The sequence below is a fragment of the Panthera pardus genome, unplaced genomic scaffold (genome assembly GCF_024362965.1).
Source record: "Panthera pardus isolate Hobbes unplaced genomic scaffold, ASM2436296v1 HiC_scaffold_8, whole genome shotgun sequence".
Taxonomy (NCBI): domain Eukaryota; kingdom Metazoa; phylum Chordata; class Mammalia; order Carnivora; family Felidae; genus Panthera; species Panthera pardus.
In genome coordinates, this window is record NW_026527013.1 from 150,048,341 (window position 1) to 150,070,656 (window position 22,316).

Consider the following 22,316-nt stretch of genomic DNA (forward strand, 5'->3'; position numbering starts at 1 on the left):
TAAGTGTGTCAAAGCCCACGCTTCACAGTCTTAATCTAATATTTATCTGGCTGCCACAGCGTGCGGGGTGCCCACCCATCCTCGCGTGGGGAGACGAGCACCCGAGGTGGGGGGCGAGGAGCACCCTGGGGCAGGCGTGAGGACAGCTCTTCTCATACCTTGGTTTCTATAGTGCCTTCCGAGAACTCTCGCGAGGAATTCTGGGAGAGGCAGGTGAGCAGGCTCACTCCCTGCTCACCTTTCCCAGCTTCCCCCGTGGGCCAGAAGGGGAGACGCTGGGCGCAGGAGGACGTGCAGGACGTGGAGCCAATCCCACAGGGGAGGCAGTACACCTCCAAGGCCCTCGCAGTCTCCTCAGACTCCTCCTGGATTTGATTCCACACCAGGAGGCCTCTCTCCTCCAGGCTTCCTAATGGGAAGACGGCAAGCAGTCAGGACTGGGCACTGACCACGCGGCCCTTGGGCCGGGGGAGCCTCTGGTGCCCCCTGCAGGCACCCGGGAGGTCTCCCCTGCCAGCCCGCCAGCTGCCGACAGCGACAGCATCGTCTCCTCCTCCTCCGCTGCTTGTCTGGAGCATTCCGGGAGCTCCCGCTGGGGCTGATGTGCAGCAGAGCTCCAGGGTATAACCCTAACTGAACCCTACCCTTTCCTCACCTTCAGGGGGTGGGCCTCTCCACCACTGTTTCTAGAATGCTGGCGCACTTTACACTTGGTAGAGAGAACAAATGTGGAAAACAGAGTGCCATCAAGCAGGTGATAGAGAGCCTAGAGGTCCTCTCAAGGCGCCATGGGAGGTTCGAGAAGGGAGCGCTGAAAGCCACCCCTGATGGCCGCTCTGCACTGCTCACGGCGACATCCTCAGCTCCCAGAGACTCGGTTTGCTCATCACCACACTGGTTCCCCTCTATTCTCATTGTCTGTTCCCTTGTCTCTCTCCCCTGTTAGCCTGTGGGTTTCTGGAAGGTGGGGGGGCCTGTCTCTCTGCTCTTTGTATTCTCAGTCCAGAGCATGTGGAATACAGCAAGTGTTCGGTGGGTTTTCATTGAAAATGTGAGTGAATGAATGAATGAATACATGTGTCCTCTCCCTCGCCAACTGAACTTTGGACTGTAAGACAGCTGGGGCTGTGTCCTTTTCTTCTTGCATCTGGGGTATTTCTCACCTACAGCTCTGTTACAGCGAAACTGTCTCCCTCCCCCACCCTCCCCAAAAATCATATGTTGAAGCCCTAACCCCCCTACCTCGGGTTGTGACTGTATTTGGAGATAGGACGTTTAAAAGGGTGATCAGTTAAAGACGAGGTCTTTAGGGTGGGCCCTAATCTAATCTGACTGGTGTCATAACATGAAGAGAATAAGACACACAGAGAGACAGCAGGGAGGCACCCACATGGAGGAAAGGGCATGTGAGGTCGCAGCAAGAAGGCCGCCATCTGCAAGCCAAGGAGAGAGCCCTCCGGAAAAACCAACTCTGCCACCTCCTGGATTTCAATCTTCTAGCCTCCAGACTGTGAGAACACACAGTTGTTGTTTAAGCCAGTCTGTGGCATTTTGTTATGGCCGTCCTAGAAAGCTAATACCATCCTGTACATCCACTCCCCCCCCCCGCCCCCCACCGCCAGACCCAGGGCCTGCTCGACATACGCTGTGGTCAGCCTGACATGGTCATTGGGCTCAGCGAAGCAATGTGGGTGGCCCAAATGCTGACCGCCTACCCGAACCGCTAGCTTACAGAGCGAAGGTGAGCCCTACCGGGGATGGTGTTGTCCAGGAGAAAGCCCAGGAATCCACCGACAAACATGCCCGTGGTCAGCAGGACCTGGATGACCTGGTCCAGTTGGAGAATCCCTAGAATGGAGACAAAAGCAACCAGGATTCCCAGGGGCCGAGGGCCCCCTGCCTCTGCCCCTGGAGAGGTCACAGTCTAGGAGACAGAGAATCACCTGTCTGGAGCTTCTCAGAGTTCTGGTTCACCCAGTTGGGAATGGCGAGACCACAGTAGATGGAGAAGCCAAAGATAAAGAGGTTCCTGGACGAGTTCATGTCCACGTACTGTAGGAGAGAAGCCCCCAGGGCAGCCCAGAGCCATCAGCCCCCGTATTGCACAGCGATCTCTCTCTCCTCCAAATGCCCCCTCCCCTCCCACTGCCACCGGAGATGGGGGAGGGAGGCTGGACTCAGGGCATCACACGCAGCCGGCAAGCCAGGCCGGGGTTCCACTTGACCCTGGGAGCTCAGTGGTCGGGACCACCCGAGTCGAATTGCTGCAGTTTCTGTTTTCCAGAAGTCTGGGTGCATCCGGCTATTTCTTTCTTCCGTTCAGAGCCCACTGTGGTCTCTGGGAACCAAGGATTCCTTCACCTCCTCCCCTGCCCAGCCCTGTTCTCTTCATCCCAATTCTCACGGGCTCCTTTCAAGAGATGCACTGGCCGCTCTTCAAAGGGTGCCTCGCCTCACCTGCAGATTGGAAATCCCCACGGCAGTGATGACACCAAACATCACCAGGAACATGCCTCCGATCACAGGGGTTGGAATGGTGGCAAAGGCAGCCCCGATCTTCCCAAATATGCCCATCAGGAGAAGCACGCAGCCGGCAGCGACCATCACCGTCCGGCTCCCCACCTGCTCAGGGAGACGTGGGACAAGACGCTCAGCTCCAGCCAGGCCTCGGCCTTGCTCCAGGGGCACCACACATCACAATCCGGCGGACTTGAAAGAGCAGCCGCATGAGCCCAGATGGCCCCCCTCTGCTCCCACATGGGGGTTGGGAAAGGATGAGGGTGTGACCTTGGGTCTCAGCCTCTGCCCTCATCTCTTCGCGCACTGCTCTATCCCCATCTTAAAGTCCTGACTCAAATGCTCCTCTAAGAAGGCTTTCCAGTGAGGCCGAAGGTCTCTCTTGGGAGGCAGTTGACCCAATGCTTAGGAATGGGCGTTTGAGAGCCAACGCCAGCTCTGCCCCTAACTGCCTGTATGACTTCGGGCACATGACTTAACCTCTCCAAATATCAGCTTCCAAAACTGCCAAAGGGAGTTAATTAATAATACTTCACAGGGAGGGAGCCAAAACTCAAGAGACTCTTAAAAACTGAGAACAAACTGAGGGTTGATGGGGGGTGGGAGGGAGGGGAGGGTGGGTGATGGGTATTGAGGGGGGCACCTGTTGGGATGAGCACTAGGTGTTGTATGGAAACCATTTTGACAATAAATTTCATATTTAAAAAATAAAAATAAGAGAATACTTACTTCACAAACTCATTTTACAAGGCTAGCATTACTTTGATACCAAAGCCAGACAATAAAAGAAACTGCAGACCCACATCCCTGATGAATACTGAGGTTAAAAGTCTCAATAAAATATTAGGAAACCAAATTCAACATCACCTTAAAAAGATCATACACCGTGACCAAGTGGGATTTATCCCTGGGATGCAAGGATGTTTTAACATATACAAATGATAAATGTGATATGCCACATAAATAAAATGAAAGATAAAAACCATACAATCATCTCAAAAGATGCTGAAAAAGCATGAGACAAAAATACAACATATTTTCATGATGAAAACTCTCAACATATTGGGTATAGAAGGAACACACCTCAACACAATGAAGGCATGAATATATGACAGTAGAGATGATATGATCTTATATACAGAAAATGCTGAAGAGTCAACCAAGAAACTGTTAGACCCAATCAATGAATCAGTAAAGTCACAGAATACAAAAATCAACATATAGAAATCAGTTGCACTCCTCTACAAACAACAAAATATAGGAAAAATAAATAAAACAAGCCATTCATAATAGCATCAAAAACAATAAACTACTTAAGAATAAGGTTAACCAAGGAGGTGAAAGATCTGTACACTAAAAACTAAAAGACACTGATGAAAGAAATTGAAGAAAACACAAACAAATGGGAAGATACCCTGTGTTCATGGGTAAGAAGAATTAATGTTAAAATGTCCATACTATCCACGGGGCACCTGGGTGGCTCAGTCAGTTGAGCGTCTGACTTCGGCTCAGGTCATGATCTCATGGCTCGTGAGTTCGAGCCCTGCATTGGGCTCTGTGCTGACAGCTCGGAGCCTGGAGCCTGCTTGGGATTCTGTGTCTCCCTCTCTCTCTGCCCCTCCCCTGCTCATGCTCTCTCTCTCTCACACAAATAAATAAACATCCAGAAAAAATTTTTTAAGAAAAGACCATAGTATCCAAAGCCATCTGTATAGTCAATGCAATCTCTAACAAAATCCCAATGGCATTTTTCACAGAAATAGGAAAAAAAATCCCAAAATGCATATGTAAATACAAAAGACCCCAAATAGCCAAAGGAATCCCAAGAAAGAAGAATAAACTGGTGGAATCACACTTCCTGATTTCAAATAACACTACAAAGCTATAGTAATTTAAACAGTATGGTACTGGCATAAAATCAGGCACATAGACCAAGAGAACAGAACTGAGAGCCCACAAAAAAACCCATGCAAACATGGTCAACTAATATTTGACAAGGAAGCCAAGAATATTCAATGGGGTAAAGGACAGTCTTGTCAATAAAGAGGGCTGGGAAATCCAGAGAACCACATACAAGGAATAAAACTGGACCCCTACGTTTCATCATTCAAAAAACTAAATGCAAAATGGATTAAACACTTATACGTAAGACCTGAAACCATGAATCTCCTAGAAGAAAACATAGGGAAAATCCCTTTGGGATTGATTTTTACAATTTTTTTTGGATATGACACCAAAAGTGTAAGCAACAGAAGCACAAATAAACAAATGGGACTAAACAAAACAAAAAGGCAACCTACAGAATGGAATAAAATATTTGCAATCCATATATCCGATAAGGGGTTAATACCCAAAATATATAAGAACCTATACCACTCAGTAACAACAACAATAACAACTTAAAAATGGGCAGAGGAACTGAATAGACATTTCTCCCAAGAAGACATACAAATGGCCAACAGGTACATGAAAAGATGGTCAACATCACTAGTCACCAGGGAATTCAATCAAAACCACAGTGAGAGATCACCTCAGGTGTATTAGATTCAGTTATCATTAAAAAGGTAAGATGGGACACCTGGGTGGCTCAGTCGGTTAAGCAGCCAACTTCAGCTCAGGTCATGATCTCGAGGTCTGTGAGTTCGAGCCCCGCATCGGGCTCTGTGCTGACAGCTCAGAGCCCAGAGCCTGTTTCAGATTCTGTGTCTCCCTCTCTCTCTGACCCCCCCCCCCCACTCGTGCTCTGTCTCTCTCTGTCACAAAAATAAATAAATGTTTTTAAAAAATTTAAAAGAAAAAAAGGTAAGAAATAACAGGTCTTGGTGGAGACATGCAGAAAAGGGATCCTTTGTGTACCATTATGTACTGTTTATTGCAACATAAACTGGCACAGCCACTATGGAAAACAGTATGGCTTTTCCTCAAAAAATTAAAAATAGGATTACCATATGATCCAGCAATTCCTCTTGTGAGGATTTAAAACAGAAGCCAAAACACTAACTGGAAAAGATATCTGCAACCGTGTTCACTGCAGCATTATTTACCACAGCCAAGATTTGGAAACAACGTAAACGTCTACTAATGGATGAATGGATAAAGAAAATGTGGTATACATACACAATGGCATATTACTCAGCCATAACAAATGAAATCTTTCCATTCTCAACAACATGGATAGACTCTGAAGGCTATGCTAAGTGAACTATGTCAGAGAAAGAGAAGTATCGTATGGTATTCACATGCGGAATCTAAAAAAAGCTAAATTCCCGGAAACAGAGAGGAGAGTGGTGGTTACCAGGGTGGAAAAAACAGGGAGAAAATGGGAAGATGTTTGCCAAACAGTATAAACTTCCAGTTAGAAGATGCATAAGTTCTGGGGATCTAAGTACAACATTGTGACTATAGTTAACAGCACTGTATTATATGTATACTTGAAAGTTGCTAAGAGAGTAGCTCTTAAATGGTCACACTGTTAAAAAAAAAAAAAAAAAGAAAAGAAATGGTCATTCTATAACCTGATGGGAGGGTTAGCTAATGGTGGCCATCATGTTGCAATATGCTAGTGTATTTTCTTTTTTTTTTTTTAATTTTTTTTTTTTAACGTTTATTTATTTTTGAGACAGAGAGAGACAGAGCATGAATGGGGGAGGGTCACAGAGAGAGGGAGACACAGAATCCGAAACAGGCTCCAGGCTCTGAGCTGTCAGCACAGAGCCCGATGCGGGGCTCGAACTCACGGACCGTGAGATCATGACCTGAGCCGAAGTCGGACACTTAACCGACCAAGCCACCCAGGCGCCCCTGTTAGTGTATTTTCAAATAAATACAGGGTACAGCTTAAACTTACACAACGTTACATGTCAAGTATGTCTCAGTAAAGCTGCGGTGGGGGGAGGTGGGAAGGAAAATCTGGAGCACAGTGAGACACAGAGAGGCACCTGGGAGAGGAGATGAAGAACAGCAAGGGTTCCTCCATGAAGGTCAAGGGCCACGGGGAGGAGTTAGAATACAATCCAAAAACAAGGCATAAACAAAATGTGGTGTGTGTGTGTGTGTGTGTGTGTGTGTGTGTGTGTGTATTATACATGGGATGGAATATTATTGGGCTGTCTGTGGACAGTCCTGGAGATAAGCCAGTCATGAAAAGACAAATACTGCACGATTCCACTCCTGTGATGTAACTAGTCAAATTCAGAGACAGAAAGTAGAATGGTGGTTGACAGGTGCTAGGGAGAGAGGAGGATAAGGCCTCGTTTAATTGATACAGATTTCAGGTTTTGTGTTATGTGCCCTTAACCACAATGAAAAGTACTTTTTAAAGTATTTTTAAAAAGATACTCTAGTGTCGGCTACTGAAGTCCATTAATGCCACGATAAGTAGCAGATTCTGCCTTTGTTTCTTTTTCTTTCTAGCCTAAGAGCTTACTTATTGAACGGTCTTCATTACAGGACGTGTGGCAAGAATTTAACCACATCAAAATACATTTCTTTTTTTTTTTTTTTTTCCGTTTTGTTTATGGTCCTAAAAAGGAACAACAAACAAAGGCTGGAATCAAAGCTAAAGGGAACACAGCCCTGGCCAGGGTTTTTATTTGGGCTCGCTGAGACCCGTGTTGGACTTCTGAACTCCAGATCAGTAAAAGAAGGAATCTGAGTCGTTTGAAACTGCGAAGTTTGTGATAATTTGTTCCAGCAACAACAAGAGACTGAAGCACTGAGGACCGATTCGGGGGCACCCAGCCCACCCCATCAGTCACCGTCAGCAGACTTACCCTGGTGATACCCAGCGCCCCGACGTTCTCGCTGTAGGACGTGGTCCCGTTCCCGGTCCCCCAGGCCCCTGCCAGCAGACAGCCAAGACCCTCGATGCCGATGCCTCGGTTGACCGCGTGCCTCGGAGGGGGTGGGGCCCCCACCAGCCGCGCGCAGGCGTAGTAATCGCCTACCGACTCCACCATGGAGGAGATAACCCCGGCAATGATCCCGAAGACCCCAGCCAGGCTGATGGTGGGGAGGCCCCACTGTCCTGAAAGAGCAGCGCAGAGGGAATGTTAATCCAGAAGGCGGCAGGTTGCTGAACCCCAAATAACTTCTTTGCCGGGGGCGTCTTTGGAAAGCTTATAAAAATTCTTTTAACCTTTATTTACTTTTTGAGAGAGAGAGAGAGAGAGAGAGAGAGAGAGAGAGAGAGAGAGAGAGAGAGACAGAACGTGAGCAGGGGAGGAGCAGAGAGAGAGGGAGACGCACAATCCGAAGCAGGCTCCAGGCTCAGAGCTGTCAGTGCAGAGCCTGATGCGGGGCTTGAACCCATGAACCGCGAGATCATGACCTGAGCCGAAGTTGGACGCCTAACCGACTGCACCACCCAGGCGCCCCTGCAAGGCTTTCGAGACCAGGAAGTATGTCTTCCAACCCCACGACTGTCCAGAGGCTTTGGCCTGGACTCCTGCCCTCCCACTCCTTCCTGAGGGTAAGTCAGACACGCAGACCTGGAGGTCACTGTGCAAAAGAGCAAGCGACAGGGCTTCTTCCCAGGGCACATCTTGAAGCATTTGGAAGCAGAGATTCTCACTCAGGGAGGCTCTGGGTCCACAGTCCGCGGGGCCAGGCCCTCCCTCCCTGGTACCTGGTTATTAATACACCCCGAGCCAAGAAGTGCTAGGAAAGACAACCAGAAGTGGGCTATGGGATGGCTGTGACCTCATCTTCCTGGAAATGTTCTCATTCAGCCCAGGGATCCCTTGGGTAGATGCAACTAATCCAGGAAGAGTCCCAAAGGTCTAGCCAGAAGGGTGAAATGTCTCTGATCTGCCCGCGCTCAGGCTGTGGGTTCTGGGTAACATGGAGGAGGGGTGGAGGGATGTAGACAGTCTTGGAGGAAGGTCCTGGAATGGGAGCCTTTGGTCTATCACCCTCAGAGGAATTTTTTTTAATATATGAAATTTATTGTCAAATTGGTTTCCATACAACACCCAGTGCTCATCCCAAAAGATGCCCTCTTCAATACCCATCACCCACCCTCCCCTCCCTCCCACCCCCCATCAGCCCTCAGTTTGTTCTCATTTTTTAACAGTCTCTTATGCTTTGGCTCTCTCCCACTCCCACTCTCTTTTTTTTTTTTTTCCTTCCACCCTCAGAGGATTTTTAGGACAATCTGAGGGTCTCCTTCTTCTCCTAGGGGTCTGACACAGACTCCCTAGAGCCTGCTCCTCCTGGTCAGATCTTTTGGAAGAGATCCATCCTTTGCCCCTATTCAGCTCTCCATCCAGTGCCCTGGGCCCCACGGACAGTCCTGGAAAACACATGTCCCAGTCAAAAAGGGGCCCTATCTTGTCATTACCTGGGTAAGGGAAGCGAAACCAAGGAGCCCGGCTCAGGACATCGCCTTTGGTGTCGGTGCGGGCCAGGTGCCCGTAGGCCGTGGGGGCCGTGGGGAGGGTATTGGTGACTGTGAGCACGAAGCAGAGAAGCCACGAGATGCAGAGCGCCAGCAGCACCTGCCAGAGGGAGGGGTTTCACTACCCATCCCAGACCCCCGGCCCCTGCCAACGCCTCCCAGAGGTGCTGGGCCAGGGAGGCAGGTCAGGGAAGCTCTTTGAAATAAGCAAGTGCTGGGTTACTGGACCTGGTGGTGACAACAGCAATCTGCATCATAATTAGTGCATTAACGGAATGTAGAAAATAAACTCCGGAAAGACCTTGTATCAAACAGAGGCAGAAATGTCTAGCAAAATAGGCACAGCCTGGGGCAGAAGGATTACCATCTGTCTTCCTTTCCACTGCCTGCTGATCACATGACCTTGGATCAAACTCCCTGAGCCTCAGTTTCCTCGTCTGTGCGATGGCATTACAATCACTGCTCTGCAGGGCCTGAAGCCAGATTTCTTAGAGCAGGGTCTTCAGATATACTGATATTTCATCCCTGGTGGCAGAACCCCAGAAATGTGTATTTTGAGCAATGTCCCCAACTGATTCTTGCACACAGTGAACTGTAGAACCGCTGACCTGCAGGGTGGTGAAAGATGGACGAGACGTGGAAGTACCTTTGTACAATTTGAGACGTAGCTCACGGTGCAATCAAACCAGAAAACATACCGTGTGGTTGGTAGCCACACAGAGCTAACCCCGGTGCAAATCCAACAGCTGGGTGTCTGAAGAGGGGGCACCAGCATCGCCGTGAGGGATCTGGCTTGCCCATGGGCCGCTGAGGAGGAACGTGATCTGAGCGACAGAGTCCTTAGTTTTGTGGAGTCGGGCGTGAACCTTGCTGGGAGCACAGCCCCAGGAACGTGAGAAGGCTGTCCCGCACTGGTGCCCAAAGCAGTGACCTTGGGGCAGGGTTCTCTGCTCCTGGGGGAGCAGCTTTGTGGAATGAGGGGACCACATCGCACCAGCAGCCAGGGAGCACTCCCACGGACGGTCGGCGGGCCTCCTTCTACAGAGGATGAATGCAGGTGGGGGGGAGGAGCCACCACACGAGGAGGAGCATTTGCTTTGGGGACCTTCTGGGAGTGTGAGGGGATGCCCCCCACTCTCCGGGTAAGTCCACTAAGAACGGAAGAGGGCGGGGAGTGCTTCTTACCGGGAAGACCTGAAACAGGTAGAACTTAGACACGCGGCACTTCTTCTGTCCTCTGTAAATGGGCATGGGCACAGCGACATTTTTCAGGTACTGAGAAAACAGCACGATGAGGAAGATGGTCCTGAAACAGAAACATGCCATGCCCAGCCCGGCAAGCTGGGGCTTATCCTCAGCAAGCGTCCAGGAGGCTGAGCCACCACTGTCTCGGGGATGGGGAGGCAGTGGCCGCACCGGGAGGGTCCCCATCGAGGCCCCTCTTGGCAGCGCGGGCAGCGTCCTGCCATCTCTGAAAAGGTGGGCTGTTCCCTTTCAGAGTCGCCGGTGGCTGGAGAGGAAGAGCGGGGAGGGGGGCTGTTATCCCCTGGGGGTGGGCAGCTGGATGGGTCCAGCGGTTGGAGCCGGTGAGGTGAGAGTCCAAGACTGTCCTCTCTCCTGGGTCGTTCTGCAAGTCCTTGTGGTCAGACTGCAGTGGCAGTGTGTCCGGTGCTGTCCCCAAGTCCCTTTGAAGCTCTGTTGAAACGCTTAAGGCCTCTTTTTCCATAAAGCCTTCCTGACCCTCCCATTTGGCTTCCACCACCCCCTCCCCTGAACGTGCTTGGCATTCTGCGACTCTCATCACTGTCTCCCGGTGTCACAGCTCCGTGGGTCCAAGGCTCATCTCTCTCCTACGCCGTAAGCTTACTGAGAGCTGGAGCCACGTCTTTGCACCCTTCTCAGGTACCAGAGATTTACGGACATTTGCAATAAAACCTAGCAGGCAGAGGACCAGCAGTATCGATTTTTTGTGAACACTAAGTATTCTTCTATGCTGCCTGTGATTACTTCATTGTTTTGAGTACTAAAAATGCAACAAATAGTATTAATAATAAATTGTGGCAATTCTGCTGTTTTTTAAGGTATCGGAGTATTCATGAAAATATCCGTAAACCACAAGAGTTTGCCAATATCCAGAACACATTCTTCTTGCTGGGGAATCTTCCACCAGAAAGAACTTAGGTGCCACTCCGTTCCCAGAGAGTACTTACATGGCGGCAATGCCCCAGTGGATCCCAGCATTGTTGCCCGCAGAATCAAAGAGAGGCAAGGCCACCAGGGAGATGGTCGGAGCAATGGTCAAGGGGCCAATGAAGCGCATGAGAAACCCAATGAGGCCTGAGAATCCCACCAGCATCTGGACGCAGGAAGCGACCATGATAGCGCCCTGCAACTGAGGAGGGAAAGTACAGTTCATGTGCCTTGAAACTTGCAGAGGCCAGGGGCCACCATGGCAGACCCAGCTGTGGCAGCCCCCTCCCCAACCCGGTCCCCCTGGGTGGCGCACACAGAGGCAGTGCAGCGACAAGGCTAAACCCTGGAGGAACTGAGGCAAGGAGAGCCCTGATCTCGCTCTGCTCTCCACTTCGGGATTTCCCACCACACGTTGAGCATCTTTACTTAATTTGAAAGTTTTCAGGAAATAGCCTTCAAAAGACCTTCACGGTCATAGTGATGATGCTGCTGTCTGGGAATCCTAACATCACCCAGTAGTGTGTTGAACATCTTGTTGCTTTATTTTTCTGTTTTCCCACTATCTGTTGCAAGCCTTGGCAATTTTTTTTTTTTCGGTAAAGGACCAGATAGTGAATATTTTAGGCTTGATCAGCCATATGGGCTCTGTCGAAACTTCTCCAGACAAGATGTGAACAAATGAGCCTAGCTGTGTTCCAATACGATTTCATGGGTAGATACTGAAATTAGAATTTCATATAATTTGGGCACATCATGAAGTAGTATTCTTCTTTTTCAACCATTTAAAATATAAAACCATTCTCAGCTTGTGAACTATATAAAAACAAGCAGCAGTCCAGATTTGGTTCATGGCCTGAAGTTTGCCAACCCCTACTTTGTAGGACTGATTGAATTCACTTTACTTCTCCTTTTTTACTCTTCCAGTTTGGATGTTCCACATTCCATTTTGGCCCTGATAACTCTCCCTGTTTTGAAGTCTGCTCTTTCTGAAAGTAATAGAATGACTCCTACTTTCTTTTGACTAGTGTTAGGGTGGTATATTTTTCTCCATCCACTTACTTTCAATCTCTGTGTGCCTTTATATTTACAGTAGGTTTCTTACAGACGATATTTAGTTAGGTCACATTTTTAAAAATGTTTTTATTTATTTTTGAGAGAGAGAAAAAGAGAGAGAGAAAGAGCGTGAGCGGAGGAGGGGCAGAGAGAGAGGGAGACACAGAATCCAAAGCAGGCTCCAGGCTCTGAGCTGTCAGCACAGAGCCTGATGTGGGGCCCGAGCTGTGAGATCATGACCTGAGCTGAAGTCGGACACTCGACTGACGGAGCCACCCAGGCACCCCGTTTTTTAAATGCACTCTGACAATCTCTGTCATTTAATTGGTACATTTAATCCATTGACATTCAAACTGATAACTGATGTAGTTGGGTGGGTATCTACCCTATTCATTACTGTTTTCTATTTGTTGCCCTTCTTTGTTCCTATTTTTGTCTTCCACTCTGTGTGTGTGTGTGTGTGTGTGTGTGTGTTTTAGGTGTTTTTTGTTTTTTTTTTTAGTTTATTTTATTTTGAGAGAGAGACAGAGACAGAGAGACAGTGAGTGGGAGAGGAGCAAGGGGGGTGGGGGGACAGAATCCCAAGCAGGCTCCATGCTGTCAGCCCAGAGCCCAACGCGGGGCTCAAACTCACAAACCATGAGATGACGACATGAGCTGAGATCAAGAGTTGGACGCTTAACCAGCTGAGCCACCCAGGCACCCCCCTTTTTGTGCTTTTAATGGAGCATTTTGTCTGACTCCGTTTTTTCTCCTTTCTTAGCCTATCAGTTATACTTCTTTCTTTCTTTCTTTCTTTCTTTCTTTCTTTCTTTCTTTCTTTCTTTCTTTAAAACTTTTTTGAATGGTCGCCCTCGAGTTTGCAACATACACTTACAACTAATCCAAGTCCGCTTTCAGGTAACAAGATGCCAGTTCACGAGCAGGGTGAGCACATTAATAACAAAGTAATCCTAATCCATCCTTATCATCGCTTGTATCATTGCTGGCACCTCTTGCATTTACATATGGGGACACATCAGTATATAAATAGAAACCACCATGATCCTGGAAGGGGAAGTTTGGATGGGTCTAATGACGTGTTGAAAACTGAACTTGTCTTCTCTTCCCAGTTATTTTTTACTTTTTCTGCTACCACCATGTTCTTAAAATAGAACCACTGTTCACTTTTACTTCTCCATTATTTATAGCCCAGCAAGTAATGCCCTTCCTATCGGTGGTACATTTGCACCACTTTCCCTGGTGGCTAGTATTGGGATAGACAGCTGGTGTGCTGACCATCAGGGTTTTCAATCCTTGAGATGTGCGTGTAAACCTAACTCAGTTAAACATGGAATATCTACCTTAAATTCCAATAGGCTGGCTGGGTAGATTCAACCAATCCATCCTATTAATGAAACTAGGTTGAAATTTAGAACTTTCTCCTGTTTACAGCACTGGTGAAAAACATTGGACCAGCAGATGGAGCTAAACTACCACAGAAAAGGCTCTGGCTTTGGTTTACTGTGTGGGAGCCTTGGAAACCATGTGGGAGAAAATAGTGGAGACTATTGTCTTAGACCAGTCAAAAGGAATCCCTACCGCGGGCCCTGGGCTTTCGAGCAGCTGTTGGCAAACTTCTGTAAAAAGCTAGATGATAAATAGTTTAGATTTTGGGGGCCATGTGTGGTTTCTCTCACATCCTCTTTTTTAAAACAACCTTTTAAAAATGTAAAAACCATTCTTACTTTGTGAACAGTTAGAAAGCCAGACCTCAGGCTGGATTTGGTCCAAGAGCCATAGTTTTCTGATTCCAGCTCTAAGGACTCCATATATCATAAACACAATAAAGGTAATAAGAAACTATGGGGTCTCTGCCACTTGGGATCCCATGTTCAATGCAGGCACAGCGTGGCCCATATCCCTCAACATCTCCCTATTAATACTGTTCAAGCCCCAGGGAAATTATTTTCCAGAACTCTTGCCCAGCATCCTCAAAACACAAGGTCGCTGCTTCTGAATGCGGTAAAGCTTTGTGAGTCGTGCCACTGTAAAGCCAGAGTCAGATACTTCATGAGGACACAGGAAAGATCTGAGCCAGGAGTGCTTAGGTGGGAGAAGAGACAAATGAACTCATCACATCTTTCTTCTTGGAAGGTATAAAGGCAACAGATTCTTGCATAAGCAAGTCCAGTCCTGGGGCACCTGGGGCGCTCAGTCAGTTGAATGTCCGACTCTTGATTTGGGCTCAGGTCGTGATCCCAGGGTCAAAGGATTGAGGCCCACATTGGGCTCTGTACTGAGTGTGGAGCCTGTTTAAGATTCTCTCTCTCACCCCCCCCTTGCTCCCTCTCTCTCTCTCTCAAAAAAAGAGGGGGGGGGGATTCCAGCCCGCAATAGGTCTGAGCGAAAGGGAAATCTTGCCCCTGGCATCTAGCAGAGCAGGGTAAGGAAACTCTACTTCTTGTTTTCACTTAGTTTCAATTTGGACTTAACGAAGCCAAATACAGACTCCCTGGGGGACAGAAGAAGCAAACAAACAAACACCCACAAACCACGTGTGTTCTGTGATTCATTCTGTTGGTGGTATCATAAAACTGGGCTTCGCTGAAGAAGCATAGCCTAATTTGGAGAAGGTGGTACAACACACAGCGTTCTGAGATTCGCCAATCCACCTGGCAAGAATCCAGGGCCCCACTAGCTTGACAAGGGAAATTCTTAGGACTATCTTGGTCTAGAGCGATCTAGAACTGTTCTTTAAAGATTAGGGGCGCCTGGGTGGCTCAGTCGGCTAAGCGTCCGACTTCGGCTCAGGTCACGATCTCACTGTCCGTGGGTTCGAGCCCCGCGTCGGGCTCTGTGCTGACAGCTCAGAGCCTGGATGGAGCCTGTTTCAGATTCTGTGTCTCCCTCTTTCTGACCCTCCCCCGTTCATGCTCTGTCTCTCTCTGTCTCAAAAATAAATAAACGTTAAAAAAAAATTATAAAGATTAAAGGACGTTGGTAACTCTGGATTCACTCTGAGATAAAAAGGAAGCATGAAGGCTGGATGAGATTATGGAGGTACACATACTTTTGGCCTGTGTATCAGAGCATAGGTGTGTGCACAAAAAGCTGCTTTTGCAAGGGAAGAAGAACAACCGAAGGTTCTGGCTGGAACTCGACAAGTGATGGCTCAGACTGATCTGCTGTGCCCTTATAAGCACAGTGCTTGCTGAGCTATCAAAAGTGTTGGTGGGAGAGCCCACACTGAATGAGAACAGACCCTGTTAGAAGCCAGGTGGCCTTAGGTGAGTTTGTGGCCTGAAGCAGCTACTCAACCCCCTCTCCCTTTGACAGACCATCACCATCACTAACTAGTCTGCATTGTTTGGAATTAGACCACAAGCAGATGGCACCAAATAATTTTAAGATCGGAGATTCCCGTCACATCCCGAGTGATGCCCCAAAGGCATCAAGTAAGGAAGGACAGATCCACAAAATCCCCTGATTAAAGGAAATAGTTATAGTCAGGTAAAGAGAAGGCACGTATACAGGGAGCGTTCGTAGGATTCATGAGCAAGTGACAGTCCTCTCCCACGGCCCCCATCGGGACAGACACTACCTCACAAGATAACCTGACTCCAGGAACAAGGACTTGGATTTCACTGTGTGAGTCTTTGAATTCGGAAAGCACTAGTTGGGGCCACGCTAAAGGTACTGCTCACCTAACCGAGAAATGGAGGCTAGAAGCATATAACATTTCAACAGAAGGACATTGGTGGGAGAAGTAAAGCAAGTCTAAGTGCAGCCAATGGACCGAGTGACAAGGCTGACTATGCGAACATACGGACCCGGGATTGCCCCCGTATAATTACACAGGGTCTTGGGCTGCGGTCAGTGACTAGCAGTTTGGGCTGGCAAGTGGCTCATACAGGGCTCCTTTTATGGCACACGAGTTTATAGTTAAATCTCAAATATCGGTGGTTCATGGTGATGCCCCTGAGTCTTAAAAAGAGGAGTGAAGTATGACTTTGAATGTAGTCACTAGGGTCCACAAGATGATACCTTGCGCCACAATCCATGCACATGTGGGCTCATGAACAACATAATCCCTATCTCCATCTGAAGTCACTTAGGTTGCCCAGGATGGTCCCCGTTGCCAATAGCAATGGGCGCATGTGCCTTTGGTGGGAGAATATGAGGGCATATGGCCCATGTCTCAGAGCTGGCAGTCTGCCTGTGCTGGACATTTCACAGAGTATGGGAGGTTTTGATATTTTTAAAAACTGGCATTGACAGTGTCTCTGGTTTGACCTTTGCCTATTTTGCAACCGAAGCCCCGGACCAGACTACTATAAAAAGACTGGCAACCCAGGTTGCCCACCAACATGAATGTCAACATATATGTGAAAAAGCTCAAGGACTTCCTGGCCTCCATAACCATAGGAGTCAATTCCTATAATAAATCTCCTCTTACGTGTATCTCTATGTATCCCGCTGGTTCTGTTTCTTTGGTCATCCCTGACTGGCACACATATCTCATGACAGCAATCCCACTCCTAGCTGTATATTCAGTGGAGATACGAATATACATTCACCTAAAAACAAGGACACAAACATTTATAGCAATACTATCTATAACTGGAATGCCATCTATAACTATCAATAACTGGAAACCACCCATAAACACAGTCTGCGTAACAGCAGAATAGATAAATAAATTGCTGTAGAGTTATATAATGGAACACTACTCAGTAAAGACAGTGAAGAATCTACCCCAACATATAACAATACGGAAGACTCTTGTAAAAATAATGTTGAGGGGGCGCATGGGTGGCTCAGTCAGTTAAGCATCTGACTTGGGCTCAGCTCATGATCTCATAGTTCATGGGTTGGAGCCCTGTGTCATGCTCTGTGCCGACAGCTCGGACCCTGGAGCCTTCTTCGGATTCTGTGTCTCCCTCTCTCTGCCCCTCCCCTGCTTGCACTGTTTCTGTTTCACTCAAAAACAAATAAACATTAAAAAAAATTTTTTTAATTATGGAATTGAGACATGGACTTTAGGTAAATCATCTATTTAGAAGTAAGCACTGATAGAGAGCTTTATCTTGACTTTCTGTAAATTTGGATATAAATAGCTTGAGCACTACAAATCAACTTGAAACAATTAAATGTATATGTTTCCTTGAAAAAAAAATAATAAAAAAAAATTTTTTTTAATAAAAAAAATAATGTTGAAGGAAGAAGACAGACCCAAACTAGTATGTACTGTGTAGTTCCGTATATAACGTTCAAAACCAGGGGGAACTAATCTATGGTATTGGAAATCAGGTCAGTGATTATCCCTGAAGGAGGAACAATGGGGCCTCTGGGATGCTGGTAATGTTCTGTTGCCTGATCCAGGTGCTGGTTACACGAGCAAGTTCAGCTTTTGGGAATTTATTGTGTTCTTTTCTATCTGTATTAAACTTAAGTTAAAAGTTCATTTACAAGGGGAGTGGCGCCTGGGTGACTCAGTCGGTTGAGCATCTGACTTCGGCTCAGGTCATGATCTCACAGTTCGTGGGTTCGAGCCCAGTGTCGGGCTCTGTGCTGACAGCTCAGAGCCTGGAGCCTGCTTCGGATTCTGTGTCTCCCTTTCTCTCTGCCCCTTCCCGCTCATGCTCTGTCTCTGTCTCTCAAAAATGAATAAACATTAAAAAAAATTACAAAAAAGAGAAAAGAATAGAGGGGCATCTGGTTGGCTTTGTCAGTTAAGCATCCAGCTTTGGCTCAGGTCATGATCTCATAGTTCATGGGTTCGAGCCCCATGTCAGGCTCTGTGCTGACAGCTCGGAGCCTGGAGCCTGCTTTGGATTCTGTGTCTCCCTCTCTCTCCCTGCCCCTCCCTGCTCATATTCTCTTTCTCTCTCTCAAAAATAAAAAAATAAACATTAAAAAACATTTTTTTTAAAGTCCATTAACGAAGGTACAAGTTCTGACTTTGGAAGGAGGGGAGAAACAATTGAACTAGAGCAATATTATCAAACATATGGTAGTAGTACACATTTCCCCTTCCAGCCCCCTTAGCCCCTTACCTCTCGGATTCTCTTCTGCCATTCTTCAGTGAATTCAGGAGAGCTGGTGTTCACGAGGCTGGCATTGAGTGTCCATGGTGGGCACTTCCAAGTGGGGAGGGAGAGCATGGCCAGAGAGGGTGCCACAAAAGCAAATGTCCCTCCCTGGAGAATGGGCAGCCTGGAGGAGGGGGAAAAGGATGCAGTTACTCAAAAGATCCATTAGCACTGGTCTGAAACTGGGCCCAATGGGGGATTTTTTAAAATCCCAAGTCCTAGCTTGATTTAGAGGCGATACATGACCTAGCGGGTAAGCTCCACATCAGACCCATGAACCCCGGCAAACTTTGGACAGGTGGGAGAGGTGAGTACGGGGAAGACAAGCAGACCTAACCCCAGTCTTGGAGATGCAAACTAAGGAGAAGAGTCGGGCACTGGGAAATCATTCACAGACCAGCAGAGCTCAGCGGCCATGTGCACTGGGTGCCATTGTCCACCCCGGTCTCAGAGAATCTTCCCCAGAGCCCAGGATAAAAGCACAGCTCCCATGTGGAGTTCTCCCTCCAAGAGATGCACAGCCTAAAATCTGGGTCGCCAGACTCCTTGGTGTCTTCCAAAATGATCAGCAATCCCAGACCTTTCCCTTCAAGCCTCCTTTTCATCATATGGACAGAACAGTTTTCAGGTCAATTATCAGGGTGCGTTTTTCCATCCAGGCCCTTCTCACTCCTGCCTGGCCTCTCGCTCCATCCTCTGTGAGAACTTCTGGAGGTGCCCACCTGCCTTTCTTCTCTTTGAGGTAAACACAGCCTGGTAAGTCAACCTCCAACAATCCTCTCTTATCAGATCAGAGGCCACCAAGGCTAACCTAGTCTGCCCACCCATGACACTAAAATTTGGGGTAGGGTGGATCAGAGGCACCCCAGTATCTTGATTGCATTTGTCACTATGATGCACCCACTTTGTCTTAACAATCCCAGAAGGGTATTTTTGAACTCAGGATTTCATAAAGATCTCTTAAAGGCTTATTCTCGAGAATGACTGAGCACATTCTATGTAATGAAAATATAAAGTTTATGAGAGTTTTGTCGCCCAAGTGGCCTTTGTATTCTGGCTGAATAGTAGAGTCAGTGACACTTGGGCATCACCCTCAGTGGGTGGGCATCACCTTAGCAGGCTCGTCTAGCAGTGCACTCAAGGTGATTCTAATGTGCAGCCGGGGTTGAGGGCAACTGATCTAGATCCATAAATCTAGGCCCACAAAAGGCTCCAAAGTAGAATGGAATACATTGCCCACATAAGGCAGGAATCCACAAGCGGTGTATGGGTATGTGCGAACAATTTTTTTTTTATTTAAAAACTATGAATCTAAATATCTTGACACAGAAGGGAAGCATGCTCTATTTATCTTTACAAAATCTCCTTGAGGTTTTAAAACAAACATATAGGGCTGCCTGGGTGGTGCAGTCGGTTAAGTGTCCGACTTCGGCCCATGATTTTTGGTTCATGGGTTTGGGCCCCGCGTCGGGCTCTGTGCTGACAGCTCAGAACCCGGAGCCTCCTTCGGATTCTGTGTCTCCATCTCTTCCTGCTCCTCCCCCGCTCTCTCTCTCTCTCTCTTTCTCTTTCTCTCTCTCTCAAAAATACAGTCCACCACGTCAGCCATTTCCATTGTGCTGGGCTCCATGAGGGCAGGGATTCATTATTTTTCACTGCCATTCCTCCAGCACTGAGCCTGGCGCCACAAAGAAAACCTACCAACACTGGGTTTATCGTTGTTTTTTTAAGTTTAATAGGCGTGTAAGGAAGTCCTAACAAATGTTAATTTGCATTTCATTAAGCTATGAACGATGTGCACTCATTCATGTGATTTAACGTCTGTTTTCTCCTTGTCTATAAACTGTCTGTTCATTACATAGAATTTGGATACTGTTAAAATAAATAACAATTCTCATGATCATGAGCTTTCTTTTCATTAAAAAAAATGCTTTCTGTTACTGTATGCACCCCCATTCAGAAGTTATTTAAGAGAGCATTTCAAAATTTTCAAGTAGTTGAGCACCTTTCTAATTCTGTTTGTGTCCATTTCTTCCAAGATGATTACATGTAGTTGGGGTAATACGATATATGGACTTTCTGCCTTTTTTGCATTTGCTAAATATCTTTTATGTTCAAGAACAAGGTGAATTTTTTCCATTTATTTGCTTCAGTGTATTATCATGCTTTATGTTTAGGTTCACACGGTGTATCAATAAATTTTTCCCTTATTGTTTTATACTTAGACCTTGCAGTTCCATTTTCTATTCCTTCCTGCCGTTGTCCCCACCCCATTTTGTTAGGTAGAACTTCTTTTTTTTTTTTTTAACGTTCATTTATTTATTTTGAGAGAGTGCATGCACGTGCACAAGGGAAGAGGGCAGAGAGAGGGAGAGAGAGAATCCCAAGCACTGTCAGAGCAGAGCTGGATGCAGGGCTCGAACTCATGAACCATGAGATCATGACCTGAGACGAAATCTAGAGGCAGTTGCTTAACCTACTGAGGCATCTAGGTGCCCCCGTTAAGTATAACTTCTTACCAAAAGTACCCTTTTGGTAAATAGATGTGAGCAATAGAAAGAGGGAAACAGAGGAAGATATATTGATTTACATACTCTCCTTTCACTGCTGCTAGTTCTTTTATGCACATCCCAGTACATGCATAGGGTACGTGCACTCAGTACTATCCGGGGCTTTCATTGTTCTATGTATGCTTTACCTTCTACGGTGACCTTGATGCATATCTCAGGGCTCTTTTTTTAAAAAAAAATTTTTTTTTTTAACGTTTATTTATTTTTGAGACAGAGAGAGACAGAGCATGAATGTGGGAGGGTCAGAGAGAGAGGGAGACACAGAATCTGAAACAGGCTCCAGGCTCTGAGCTGTCAGCAGGGGCTCGAACTCACGGACCACGAGATCACCACCCAAGCCGAAGTTGAACGCTTAACCGACTGAGCCACCCAGGCGCCCCTCAGTGCTCTTTTAAATTTTATAATTATCTACTACCGCGATGGCGACCCCTATATTTTTAAATCTGCCCATGAGTATGATTCAGTATTATTCTACATGTGCCTCTGACATCAGTCTCTCTTATAAACTATAGACTATTGATTTGAAACCAACCCAACATTTTAGACCTAGAAGAGAGTCCCTTGAAATATAGCCAGCTTGGCCTTGTCATTATTGTAGATAGGAGATCTGGGCCCAATGTCATAGAGGTAACCAGGACGAGTGCTCGGGTCTCCTCCCTTATCATCTGGGTTTCTCGCTGCTTCTTGACACCGATCGAGAGCAAGGCATCCACGAATGCCAAGTTTAAATCCGGCTCCGCTTCTCATCAGTTCTGTGACCTAGGTATGCTGCCCAACGGCTGCAAGCCTCAGTGTCCTCTTTGATAGAATAATATACATCTCCCCAGGGAGTAGCTGCGAAGATTAAATATGTATAAATGGGTAGCCCCATGCCTGGGGCATGTAACAGCTCACCGAAGAGCCGTAATTGCCATTACTTTGTTATTCCCTCTGAAATGTGTGGGTACTTCCTGAGAAGGTGGTGTACATTAAGACATTTTCTCTCCTGTTTTCTCTAAATAACAGATGTTCTAGTGTGGGCTTTTTTTTTTTTTTTTTTTTTAACTGTTTGGCATTCCCAACTCTTGCAGGTTGGTTCTCTAAGACTTGTTTTCTGCATCCCTTGTTTTCTTTCGTATTGTTGGAATCCATGTGTGGGCTGGTCCAAGGCTGTGTCTTCGTATTAATTACTCCCTTGCTCTCTCCGGCCAACTGCTCAGCCCTGCAGGTAGTATGATGTCACCTGCTCAGAGCTCCACAGCTTTTGCTTCACTCCCCCTCATTATTCCTCCTGTTCTAGTTCTTAAAGTGGACAGTATCTGTCTACCCTAAGGTCAATGTCTGAGGCACAGCTCTCTTCATGTGATGGCACGACACGTATCAGTTGGGATGGAGCTGCTTTTGTCGGATCCCCTAATCGTCTGGAAGCTTACTGCTCTCGTAGTACTGTTGGATCTATTTCAGATGCTACCCTCCCCGGTTCTTTTTATTTCTGTTAGATTTGATTTGAAGGAGGTGCTCTGACAATGCCCC

General features: G+C 47.1%; 1 protein-coding gene across 3 annotated transcripts in view; it reads right to left on the reverse strand.

Moving 5' to 3' along the window:
* The window catches only part of LOC109269047 (solute carrier family 23 member 1-like), a 57,694-nt gene that overhangs the window by 8,360 nt on the left and 27,018 nt on the right, over positions 1 to 22,316 (reverse strand). For all 3 annotated transcript variants that reach the window (XM_053896956.1, XM_019452843.2, XM_019452842.2), the window contains exons 5-13: positions 18,199 to 18,358; positions 11,125 to 11,306; positions 10,100 to 10,220; positions 8,858 to 9,014; positions 7,290 to 7,543; positions 2,458 to 2,622; positions 1,944 to 2,052; positions 1,753 to 1,848; positions 239 to 409 (exon numbers count right to left, since the gene is read on the reverse strand). In XM_053896956.1, coding sequence (XP_053752931.1) covers positions 239 to 409; positions 1,753 to 1,848; positions 1,944 to 2,052; positions 2,458 to 2,622; positions 7,290 to 7,543; positions 8,858 to 9,014; positions 10,100 to 10,220; positions 11,125 to 11,306; positions 18,199 to 18,358 — 1,415 coding nt within the window. The remainder of the gene's footprint in view (positions 1 to 238; positions 410 to 1,752; positions 1,849 to 1,943; positions 2,053 to 2,457; positions 2,623 to 7,289; positions 7,544 to 8,857; positions 9,015 to 10,099; positions 10,221 to 11,124; positions 11,307 to 18,198; positions 18,359 to 22,316) is intronic.